Source organism: Pelodiscus sinensis, chromosome 1 (assembly GCF_049634645.1).
Source record: "Pelodiscus sinensis isolate JC-2024 chromosome 1, ASM4963464v1, whole genome shotgun sequence".
Taxonomy (NCBI): domain Eukaryota; kingdom Metazoa; phylum Chordata; order Testudines; family Trionychidae; genus Pelodiscus; species Pelodiscus sinensis.
The window spans coordinates 199,901,791-199,915,336 of NC_134711.1; the positions used below are offsets into that span (position 1 = coordinate 199,901,791).

At 35.7% G+C, this 13,546-nt stretch overlaps 1 protein-coding gene across 11 annotated transcripts in view; it reads left to right on the forward strand.

The window, feature by feature from the left end:
* DMD (dystrophin) overlaps positions 1-13,546 on the forward strand; it is a 2,108,520-nt gene that overhangs the window by 993,522 nt on the left and 1,101,452 nt on the right. For all 11 annotated transcript variants that reach the window (XM_075916549.1, XM_075916586.1, XM_075916651.1 and 8 more), the window contains one exon: positions 9,870-10,064. In XM_075916549.1, coding sequence (XP_075772664.1) covers positions 9,870-10,064 — 195 coding nt within the window. The remainder of the gene's footprint in view (positions 1-9,869; positions 10,065-13,546) is intronic.

Below are 13,546 nucleotides of genomic sequence, written 5' to 3' on the forward strand. Positions count from 1 at the left end.
TACTGGATTCCAGAGGGCAAAGGTATATAGAATTATCAGCTTAGCACCTTACTTAAGCACTTCCTTTTATTTAGGAAAGGTATATATGAAATGTTAGTTATGTCAAAGCCATACCAAAAAAAAAAAAAAAAAAAAAAAAAAAAAAAAAAAAAGTAAGCTACTGCATTCTCTCAATTCTGTGGGCAAAGTGAACACAGTATTTTAAAACAGATTTTTTTCTATTAGATATGGTATAGTTTTTCAAGTGAACCAGTACAATATTATACCCACGTCATATAACCCAAAGAGACCTAAAAGGTGCCATGAAATAGTTGTCCAGTTAAAACAGAATACGATGAAACATGGCATTTGTTTGAACCCCAACCCACACCACACATTTGACATTCTTTTATGATTTTATTTTATCACTGAAATTTAAAATTAGTATTTGTGTTTATAAATTGGTGTCTACAGTACATCTCTGTAGAATCAAATAATATTTATCAACATTTATGAAATAGTTTAACTATGACTTCTTGGATTTAGGTATCATTAAGATAGAAGATGGGATTAAATGGAATCTACTCCTAGCTACTTGTCCCATTTAGACTGCAATGTCTTTTATTTGTGTGTGAAGTAAATGGATTAAATGGGATCTAAAATGGATTTCATGGTAGTTGTTACATGTGCAACTTGTAATATGATAAAATTAATGATAAAATAAATTTACATTTACAGCATTTTCTCATCTAGGTTTAACATGTAATTGTGAGTTGGCTTCAAAAGGCTGACCATTTGTGAAGTACCTGGATCTTCTGTATAATCATATAATTATCACTGTTCATCTTTTTCAACTCGTTCACAGCCGTAGGATTACTATGCTGGGGGAAAAACCCCCTCAAGAATATGCAATGCATGTACATGACATGAGTGATCCAATCCTATATTTTTATAACTCCTCTTTACTTTTAATATTGTTATTTAAAAGCAATGCTAGCCTTCCACATATAAAAGTGCTGACAATTAAAAAAAAATCATGAAGTGGTTTTATGTACCTCTTTTTTTCATTATACTTACCTTTTTCTCCTGTCAACTACTGATCTAACATATGTCAAATTTTGCAGATGAAGTTAGTATATCTGCATTATAGTTTTGAAACAAGGCACAGATTTTGCAACTTAGAACATGTTGAACTCCATCATTAATGCTCATAATGCACAACTGGATGTTCATCTGGTACAGTGTAATATGACAATGTTGAGGGCTAAGTCATTCACTAAATAAATGCATTTTCTTTTTACTTCTGAAGCACTCCCCAGCCCAATACCAATTCAGCATGATAGATTATTCACAGATGATCAGAAATGGAATAGTAGGAATGTTGAAAGTCAGGATTAAGATTTATTAGCAGAACTGTGTGTGGATGAGTCCATAACATCTTTTTTGTACTATTTCTGACTGTAGCTAGTTTTGTTTGACTGTTACTTGTGCGAACACTAGATTAATATTTTTATTTAAAAACAACATATATCCATTTAGTCCTTACTAACTATGAAAACCACAGCATGTAATAATTCATCATTCAGTTGGCTGAAAATGAATCATAACTTTTCTTGGCATCCTTCTATTTTGAACAATGATGAAGAACATGGATGCAATTATAGGGAAGAAAAATGTGATTTCGTTTTTTTTAATGGAATAAATGAGTTCATCCTAATTCATAGTTTCATGGCAAGCAGCCAACAGGTACCTTTCAAATCCACACATGGCGCTAATCATGGCATGACAATCAGAATCTGCTGAGAGGTGGCACAGAACTTGAACCTGAAAGGATGTACTATAGACCCACACCTGTGAAGGGAAGCTTTGCATTTCAATTGGGTTATGAAGGTCACAGGCATGTCACAAGGAGGGAAGCTCACACTTTTTGGTGCCTGCTAGGATGTTGCTTTAATGGTGGCTCAAGCACAGTTTAAAAAAAAATCCAATTCTGCATTTTTAATAATGCTCTTTCCTGTTAATAGTATTCCAAATGTTTCTTTCATAGGATAAAAATTGAAAAAATATAGTTTCACTGTGACTAGCATAATTCATCTCATGCATACAGAGAATCAGAATGAAAACCATTAGTGAGCCCATAACATCAGATACAAAAATAGGTTTAATTAAGAAACGTAAGTAATATCAGTGCTTACTCATAGGAGTTTTGTTTTCCTAAGATGGAATTCATTTCCATTTTTCAGAGTTTGAGTGGGATTTAAGTAATATGGTGACATTATGTTGTCTCTGTACTTTCATTCTAAGTGGTTATATCATTTAAACTTTTATAATTGTAAAGCCATATAAAATGTGTTTTTGCAAGCAAATGTTTTTATTTTTCTGAAAAAAAATCTGAACATTATACTCCAACCAAACAGGTTACTGATATAGGTCTTTATCTTGTAAGGACTTAAATATTTAACATTCAGCACATCAGTAGTCTCATTGATTGTAGTGCATTAATCTTTCAGGGTATGTCTACACTACCACCCTAGTTCGAACGAGGGTGGTAATATAGGCATACCGCACTTGCAAATGAAGCCCGGGATTTGAATTTCCTGGGCTTCATTTGCATAAGCCGGCCGTCGCCATTTTTAAATGCCGGCTTGTTCGAACCCCGTGCCGCGCGGCTACACGCGGCACGGGGTTCGAACAAGCCGGCATTTAAAAATGGCGACGACCGGCTTATGCAAATGAAGCCCGGGAAATTCAAATCCCGGGCTTCATTTGCAAGTGCGGTATGCCTACATTACCACCCTAGTTTGAACTAGCGGGGTAGTGTAGACATACCCTCAGAGACTGAGCCCATGGTGATTAAAAGGACTAGATTCAACATTGAAAAAGCCTCCTTACATTAAAACATTAGTGTAGTTTATACAAAGTGCACATTTTTCTTTTGAGGTTGTGTGCATATGTCTTTTCTATGTGATTGAGCTCTCCACAAGTGTCATAGCCATGCATGAGGAGGATCAGATTAATGACTGCAAATAAAACAGCTACACTACTATTTAATGGCATTAATTGCATGTTATTTATTGTTATGTAATGTTAGAGTGATATTTTAATGGTATCAAAGAGCAACACCACATCTTAAAAAAGGTCCTGATTCTTTTCTCATTGATGTTGCATCAGTTTAGTTATTTCCTTGGAGTTACTGCAGATTTACACTAGTTTAAGTGCAATTTGATTCAATGGCTAAAATCTGAATACAAAGTGGATTTTAAAAGAGTGCTGAAGATTAAAGACATTTTCTAAAATTTTAATCCCTGTAATAGGGATTTAAAATATATCTGCACTTGACAGAGGTGTCTTTTTCATGCACTGAGAGCTACCTGGTCATGATTGACAGAGGTCATCCAACCTCATGATGACAAATTCCATATCGTCAGTACCCTTTTGATGTATTTTATAATATATTTACAGTTACAGGGAATGCACCATGACCATGCTGAATATGTGGAAATTGTCTGCCCAAAGAGGGGCTGACCATAGCACTTTCAACTGCCATAATAAGCAGCTAAGAAAACCTCTACTTAGTGTAAACAAATTCTGTACATCCTCCAGGTCTAGATTTTCCTAATATTAATGGCAATAATGCATTTTTTTGTCTCATGATATCTTGATATTAGGCACTGGTTAGTCAATCTTGAAATGTTTGGAGGTTTGTTTTAGATAAGTATCTTAACTTATCCAAAACTTTGAGCCCTGCTGCCCTGTGAATGTCTAGAACTTTCCTGACACTCTTTGCTGACCACCAGCATAAATCCAAACTATTCATGTTACCATAACTCTTTTGCATTTCCCCTCCCCAACTCTCTACCTTCATCTGCAGTTAAAGGGTTATTTTCCCCATTGTTTTGTCAGATATTCTTCAGGGAGAAGTTAGGACTCTCCTCTCAATTCCTTTCCCCTGTCATTGGGATGGGGCCATGAATTGTCCCAGAAGTCAACACTGCTGACAATTTCTCTGTTTTGTGTTCTGATGCTTTAGTCTCCATCGTCCATTAGGTCTAACAGAAGAATTAACTGTTAAAAGAGCACAGCAGTAAAGAGTCTTTTCGTGCTCTCAACTGCATTCTAGATCAACCAAAAATAAAAGTTTGTGGTGGTTTGACAAGATTGTGGGGACTTACGGGAAATGAATGGCTTCAATAGCAGTGATTTTGAGACTCTTCCTGTCATTTCAGGAGTAGGGAAGAAGACTCTAGGACAGTGCTACTCAACTTTGGAAGCCCCAGGGGGACACAATGATACTCACAGCACATGCCGAAGGCTGCAACTTAAGTGTGGTTGCATATACATGCAAATATATATGCAAATATTTGCAAATAGCTTCTTTCACATTGACGGTCATGAGTACAAAGCACTTCCCAAATTTCCCCGGTGCTCCAAATACCTCCTCCCTGGGGGCTAGAAATGCTGACACTCTGTACCTGTCTGCTCCAGCCAGCCCATCCACTTGTGTCTTTCGATGCTCACCCAGCCTGGGAGACACCACTCCATTGTGGAGCGTGTTCCCAGTGGAGACCTTTTTCAAAGGATCCCACCCACGGCCTGCATGTTGAGCCCTATATAAACCCAAACTACACTGTGGGCTGCAGGCCACATGTTCAGTGGTCACATAAGGTGGAAAGAAGTGAATGTAATTAATCATTAACCAAAGCAAGTTGATTCTGAAAAGATTCGAACGGATTTGTAGGTATCAGCATAAAGATGGATGTAACAATTGAAGACAAAGTAAATTGAATACAAATGAAAAGATGTTTTTTAAAAAATCAATGATAATACATATGTTTGTATATAGAAGGGGAAATGAAACATCTGTGCTACCAGTTTCTCAGCACATTTAATAAATAGCTGAATAGTTCTTGCATGTTTCAGCTTGAGTGTTTTAAAATTGACTGTTCTATTTCCCTGTCTAGTCTGGCTGCAAAGGAGAGATATATTTATTAAGAAACTTAAGAAGAGTTTTGCAAAGCTTTTATTTTCAGTTTCTTGTAAATTTTTGGATCCTTATTAAATATTGATTTTTCTTGTTGCCAATGAAAAACATTGGCATTAACCAATTATATACACATTATTACTGTTTTAATTTTTCATTTAAATGGAAGTGTGGTTTAGGTGGCTATTTGTTACTACTGTAATCTGCTGGCCAAACTTTTCTTTTAGCTATTCAAACCACTGAGGTTGCTCTATTATTCTTTCTATTGCTCCTTCTTAAGTCTTTCCTGTATAATTTATTATGTGATCTAGTTGTGTACTCATGACCAGGCAATATATGACTGCTCTTACTGGCATCGCAATTCCCAACTTATAAAAGGGAACAGAATGGTCACTCTACCCTTTTCTGGTTCAAAATTCCCATTTACCATAGGCTCCCCCCACTGTTTAAAGCAAGCAGCCAAATTCTGTCAGGAAAAATACTTAAAAACGACAATGGTACTGTAGCTCCTTAGGGTATGTCTACACTACAGAGAAGATTGAAGCTGCTGCAGTCGATCTTCCAGGGTTTGAATTAGCGGGTTTAGTGAAGACATGCTAATTGGAAGACATGCTAAGGGGGGAACTCCAGTCGATGCCAGTAGTCCTGCTTCCATGAGGAGTAAGGGAAGTTGAAGGAAGAGTGTTCTCCCTTCAACTTCCTGCATTGTGGACAGCACCAAAACTCGAATTAAGATACTTTGACTGCAGCTATGCAATTAATGCATCTTTATATTTGAACTGCTGGACCTCTTGCTCCATATTTGTCATCTGAAGAAGTGGGTTGTGCCCATGAAAGCTCATGATACTATCTCTATATATATTTGGTTAGTCTCTAAGGTGATACAGGACCATTGTTTTTAAAGTGTTTTTTAGTTGCAGACTAACATAGCTACCCTCTGAAGTTCTGTCTGTGACTGCATTGTGCAGCTGGAGGTAAAAAAGACTTCCTGTGTCTTCTATCACTTCTAGAAAACTCACAATAGGGGTGCAAAATTCAATTCTATTTTTTTCAGTGCTTTATCAAAAATAATAGATTCCCTATCCTTTTTCTTTAAATTGTCTATAGAACCAAATGAAAGAAGGTAGTTACACTTGTTTAGAATAGCATTTAAAGTAATGTAGCTAGACTTGAGATCAGAGATTTAATGGGTCTCTTCTTGAAGGATTTTTTTAAAGCCATCTCAATATTTAACACTGCTTAGACAGAGCAGTGATATTAACAATGGAAGGCACAAGTTCCTTGTTTACACCAGAGCTCCTATAACTGCCACCACCTGTTAATGTGTATTGTGATTATCCAGAAATAGGAAACTTTAAGCTCAGTTAAACACAGGATCTTGAACAAATGGGTGCATAATAAAAAGTCTCAGAGGGGTAGCCATGTGAGTCTGTAACTTTGAAAACAGAAGTAGTTTTGTGTCACCTTAGAGACGAAAAATATATAAAAAAGTGGGTTGTACCCACAAAAGGTCATGATACCATCTACATTTTTCTCTAAAGTGCTACAGGACTATTTGTTGTTTATTTATTTATTTATTTTTTCAGTTACAGACTCACACAGCTACCCCTCTGAAAAAAAAATAGTATCATGAGTTTTTGTGGACAAAACCCACTTCTTCAGATGCACTGGAAGCATAATGTTCACTAACACAAATAGATATTACATGTTATATGCACTTTGAGAGAAGAATAAACTACATAGGCCATGAAATGATTTAGGATAGAACTATTCTCTCTGAGAACCACAGTTTTGTCATTGACTTCAGATATTACCTAAATAGTCTGACTGAGGAGACTTTACTGTTTATAGCACTAGGCTACATCTAGACTGGCATGATTTTCCGCAAATGCTTTTAATGGAAAAGTTTTCCGTTAAAAGCATTTGCGGAAAAGAGCGCCTAGATTGGCATGGACACTTTTCCGCAAAAGCACTTTTTGTGGAAAAGCATCCGTGCCAATCTAGACGCGCTTTTGCGCAAAAAAGCCCCGATTGCCATTTTCGCGATCGGGGCTTTTTTGCGCAAAACAAATCTGAGCTGTCTACACTGGCCCTTTTGTGCAAAAGCTTTGCGCAAAAGGGCTTTTGCCCGAACGGGAGCAGCATAGTATTTCCACAAGAAGCACTGATTTCAGACAGTAGGAAGTCAGTGTTCTTGCAGAAATTCAAGCGGCCAGTGTAGACAGATGGCAAGTTTTTCCGCAAAAGCACTGCTAGCCAGTCTAGACACAGCCCTAGTGTTTTAGATTGTTGACTTTTTGGTAACATTTTGTCTAGTTATATAAATACATTTGCAAGCTATCTGTGCGGTGACCATACATCAGTGTTTAGCATCACTTTTGATTTCAGGAATTGAGAAGAATTGAGAGGTTTTTTTTTTTTTTTTTTTTACATACACACTGAAAATGTGGTTAATGGCCACTTTTGAGTGGGAAAACTATAAGTGGGTTCTGCAGGTTATCACAAAGAAGAGCGAACAAAACCTTTATTTCACACTACACCACTATGTAGTCTGGTGTCTCTTTCTAGTCCATCTATCTCCTTAGTTTTTATTCTGCAGTATTATACCAAAGTGTTTGAGCCCCTGTAAAATCTGCATAATCTGGATGTTTAAAATAAAATTGGGAATATTTATTGTATCGCTGAGCCTATAAATCCATATACCCTTTAGGCCCAATGATGTATTGTACTAACTGGTTCATGTTGCATGTTGGACATGTTGCAAGATTCCACTCTTAACCACTATTCCTGTACTATCTTGTAAGTCAGTGGAGAAAAATATAGCTATTAGTACATTCAAAATATCTGTAAAGTTGATCTAAAATATAATGTATTGTACTGAGAAACCTACTTATGGTCAGGAGCCATTTGTGCTAATCGCTGTACAATCACAGACCATAAAGATAATTTTGCTATAAATTAAAATGTCACTATCTTAATGTATTGAGATGTAAAGGACTGGAAGCAAGTACTCTGTCCCATAGCAGAATATGGAAACTCTCATTCCCAGTTATGCAATAAAAATGTCTGATTTCTACCTCTGCAGGGTTACCTGTTACTGCTACAGGTCATTGTAGTCTTTTACACATACTGAATAGTGGATTCAGATGTTAGAATAAGTCCTGAGAAGGTAATTAGTAAGCAGAGTGAGGTAAACTTGAACGTGCATGATAAATGCAGTTCATCACATTGCTTGACAAATTATCACATGGATAATATTTCCATGCATATATCTGCACATATCCGCATGCACGTGTGTGCATGCATACATTTCAAAGTCATTTAAGAGGGTAATTGTGAGAGACTGATGACTTTGGACTTTATCTTCAAAGTCCCTTACCTCAATATCCTATCGAAGGCAGCAGCAGTGACAGAAGGCAGTTACCTTTTGGTGTGTGACATGATTTTATGGGGTTTCATTCCAAATACATAACATAAACCACATCTGTGGACATCTCAGAAACCCACTATGCATGGTCCTCAAAATTAAAGGGTGATTACATCTTGGTAAGATTTGCAGTTACGCTTGCTATCCTTGGGGTTGAATAAAAGTTTAGTCTCCCCAGGACTGTTAAATGGGTGTCAAATACTAGGCACTTGATCCAAAACTAAGCCAATGGAAGGACCAGGACATTTGAACACTTTGGTTTTGGAAAAAAGCTATTGAAGATTGTAACAAATGCCTGATGTTGCTGCATTTCTCTTCAGAACTCAGATGGATTTCTATAGATTTTATATTTTCAGAAGAAATTCGGACACCTGTGACAATCAGTACACAAAACCCATGAATGCCTTTTATCTTAGAACTTTCCAGGAAGGTGACCAATGAAATCAGAATGAATAAATAAGCAAGCCTAAGTAGGCACACCCTTCTCTATCTTAAACCCTCAGTCCCTCTCACTTATTTTTAGATTTTGTGAACACCGCAAATATTTGATTACTTTAGAGTGTTCTAAAGAGTGTTCTAAATCATCATCACTGGATGTCAGTTGGCTCCATGTGGCATAAGCCAGCTTATTTCTGCTATCAATAAGATACTTATCCCCTCATTTTTTCACTACAGTTGGAGTAGGCATGTATTTCACTGGCAGATTTATAGATCATATTCATTCAGATGTGCAGAATTACACGTGTGGCCTTATGAAGAGAGGTGCTGGGATTTATTTAGGCATATGAATGGGTTAACAAAAGTTTGATCAACACATTTCAAGTAGCTAGTTTTCTAATTTTAAAGAGAGATTTTTACTATAGTGTTTTATTAACACAATTGAACTAACATCATACATTGGGAGGAAATGGGCCTTTTTTCCTTTAATATGAAGAAGATAATGTTACACAACTAAGTGTAATAGAAAGCTTGATGTGATTTAGTTTTTGACTATGCATGCACATAATGAATATATGAAAGACATCCACTTTAGTAGTTCAGAGAAATGAAAATGCAAGTGCGAGTACTAGAATCACAAGAGTATTAGAATCTATGAATTGTGTTTAATTACCAGGGTACATTTACTAAATGACAGAGAGAAATGGAAAACTCTTCTGAAAGAAATCATGGGGAAACTTTAGGAATTGTTGATTCAAACAGACTAGGGAGGAGGCATAAACTCAAATACTTTGTGCATAAACTAAATACTTTACTTTTTTTGTCCTGCTGAATGGATAGCCTGCACTTTATAGAATGATGCTATTTGAATAATGTTAATATATTTAAAATCTTTTTCTATTTACTTCTGTCTCATTTAGATGTTGTACAGTTGGAAATTGTTTTTAACTGACAGTAGGTTGTAAACTGGAAATTGCATTAAATAATAACTTTGTTTAAAAGTTAAGAAACTAAAGAAAGCATTCTGTTGTATATCTATGCCAGCAAACTGTTTATGAAGAGACAAGTGATGTCATGACTGAAGGTATGACTGTGGAAACCACTTATGTGCCTTCTGCATACCTGTCAGAGATTCTTAGACTCCTGCAAGCCTTGTCTGAAGTGGAAGACCTGCTTAACTCTCCTGATCTGCAGGGTAGGGACTATGAGGAGCTCTTCAAACAAGAAGAATGTATCAAGGTAAGATACAAGTCTAACAGATACATAGTACTTGTGTTAATTTATAAAATATGCATACACTGCAAAAGTCACTTGTTTTATCTGGACATTGATGAGAGAGGTTGGGGGGATTGAGATATAGGTTGCTTATATGTGTGCTAAAACTACAAGCCGAGAAGAATATGGGGGGGAGGGATTGCACTATATTTCATAGTAGATATCAAGGGCTTATTAGATTATAAGAAAATATTGTCAATCAAATACTAAATTCTATGCAAGAAAAAAAAAGATTTAGCAGGAGAACTTGTGAAACCTAGAAAGTCACTGGGCCTGATATTTCCATCACTTTATGCTGATGTACATCATATGTGGTTCCCTTGAATTTAGTGGAGTTACTCCACAGTAATTAGTGTTAGAAAAGAAACAGATCAATATCATAAACTGAACTAGATGAATGGTTTGTCAATTTGTATGTAATAATGTTTGTGTCAGAAGGAGCCTTTTTATCACCGTAAAAAGTGCTATATATTATTGTAGCACTTTCAAGTTGTAACAGAGAATGAACAAAATAATACATTTTTTATCTTTGCATTTAATATAGTTCCTTCAGCCCATAAGTGATTAGTTACATGTTCCTTCCACAGGAAGTTAAATAGAAAATTATAAATGTGTTAGTCCTAGGAAATTAGGATTTTGTCAGCCTATTAGCAGTGATATTAGACCCATACTATGACACATGAATAAAGTAGTGGAAAAAGAGATATACATGATTATTCCTTGTTCTGTAGATCTACCTTTCAGTAACCTTGAAACAGTAGTGGGCTATTTCTTAACCTGCTTGTAGTTCAGTTTCAATAGATTCAAGTGACTCTAGATACTGTATATTGACTTTCCTTAACCTGTTCCTGAAGTAGACAATATGCCAATGTTATGGTCATTCTTTATTTAAAGTAATTGCCCTTGTTAGAATAGTTTGTATATGCAAAATGTCATAAAACATGTAATTCTCTGCTAATGAGCTACCACTTGGTCCTTGTTTATATAGTTTCTGTGTTAATCACTATATTGCTCTGAGGAGCAGTGACCCATCAAGAAGCTTACTGGCAGTTGAGTGGCTCTATATTAGTGCTCCTTCATGTCTTACACTTGTGCTATCTTGGTCTGATTTACATCCATAACTAATCACTTGTTCACCCACATATATTTGATATTATTATAGTTGACACCAACTTTAATGATATTGATTGCTGTGGTTACAAGTAAGTATTGCCATAGGTTTAATTTAACTGAGCTATTAAATTGTCGTGAGATGTGGTTGTGGGCACAGTTCCATTTTCCTCCCAAATAAATCTCTCACAACAGGCAAATGGATCTTGCACATTCATGGGCTTTCGGAAGGAGTATGTTTTTTTTTTTCTTGAGCCTCTTTAATGAATATTTATTTCCTAGTAAAAGCATTCATCATTGTCATTACCCTGCAGTAAAAATAGAAAAGCGGTGCATAAATTGTACATCTGCTGGTTGGGGAAAGTTTGAAATTAAATTGTAGTTGATTTTTATCCCTGACAGATTTGCATGAATCAAATTCCAGGATTGTAATGGAGATCTGTGTTTTTAAAGCCAATTTTGTCTTTTTTTTTCTTTTGTCAAGTCAAATAATTAGTTGCTATGCTAATTACAATATTTTAAAAGGAAAACAAACTTGTGTACAAGCACCTTACAATGATAACTACTTTGAATAATTTCCACATCAATACTCATGTATGGTAACATTTAAATGTGGGATTTCTTTAGCTGCTATGGTCATTCAAAATTACAAATACATTGAAAACAACAGTGGCCAAAAAAAAGCTGTTTTAATCATTCATTTGGCTGATAATTCTCACATTGACTATTTATAGCAAAGTGTGACTGGAAAATCGCAAAATGTGAACATATTTCTATACAATATAGAAATACAATTATCATGTTAATGTCTATCGTATCTTAATTTATAAAAATTGTATACATTTATTTAGTAGTTTTTGAGATACTGATTTGCAGAACTTTTTTCTTCATTCCCAGCTTGACTTAAATGGAAAGATCTGATGGTCAGGACACTTAAAATGTAATCTTATGAAGTCACAAAATTTGCATGACCTCAAGTAGATTACTCTCACTTTCAGGCATGTGAACCAATGTCGTCTTGTGTTTCATACTCCATGAAACTCACTGTCATTGTTTTAACAAGTGAGTTACTTGTTAACTCCCATTGTAAAACATGACAGTTATTTCACAAGAACTCCCATTGAATAGAGTGAGGATTACATTTCATACATGGAAGTGTTGAAGGAATAGGTTATTGAGATGCTTTTATAATATAGCAAATTAGAAAAGAATTACAAATAATTTTGGTTCGTCTTCCTGCTACTGCTAATGATTGGACATATGTATGTTCTGATCCAGGCTTTCTCCCACGGAAGATACCTTCCTGCAGTTTAATTTGAACCCTATGTTTAAAATAACTTCTTCTTCCCATTTGGAACTGATTGTATGCCATAAATTCATTATTACAGTTTCACTGCAGGATCAGGCAGGGAGAAAAAATGGGCTGTGTTAGGGTGAAAGCACAAAAAAACTTAGCTAATTACTACCACTGGCAATGGGAAACCCTAAACACTGCCTGAAAGGTAAATTAATTTATGATTTTATGTACCATACTCACACTTTCCTCTGTATGGATGTCTGTCTGTATTGCAGGGGTGAGGGGGAAGGGATTAAAAAACCCTGGTGTATAAAAGACCAAATAAAGACCTGGCTATGTTTCATACAAGTCCATTCATTGTGATTGTGTTGTCTAGGATAAAAAGAGAACACTGTGGCCAAAGATGAGGGTTCATTGTGTTTTCATGGGCTCCTCTGGGACTGAAGCTAACTAGGTTCTGCTAACACCTTGGGCATGAATCATGTACTCTGGCTGTGTATGAGCTTTTTGTTTCATTTTGTTTTTTGGTGGGGGGCTATGATGTGACTGCCATGAAGAACAGTTATGGAGCAATAAAAGTTGAGGAAACTGATTTAGAACTGTATATATAGTCTGGTTAGTGGAAATGGTATTTTTTTTTAATAAAAATACTTGATAGCTTTGTGGATGAAAACTAATACTTGGCAAATGAGAATTAACATTTTCCCGGTAACAGCTGTGAATGAACTCTTTTTGTAATGTACAGCATTATTTTTTATGTCTAGACTGAGGATTATATCAATATCTAAAAAGTAAATTCCTTTCATAGTATGCCACTTCAGTACTCAATCATATTTCAACTTTGAAATAAAAATGCTCCTGTTTTGCGGTTACTTATCATGTACAGGTAAATTGCACACACATCAGTGCAGTCATAGTTCTTTCAGGCCTTTTTTTGTTTCAGTGTTTTGCTTTAGTAAGAAAGGAACTCATTTTATATTAACTCCTGAATCCACAAACCTTTACGAATGATCATTTTCAGTAAATGGTGTCACTGAAA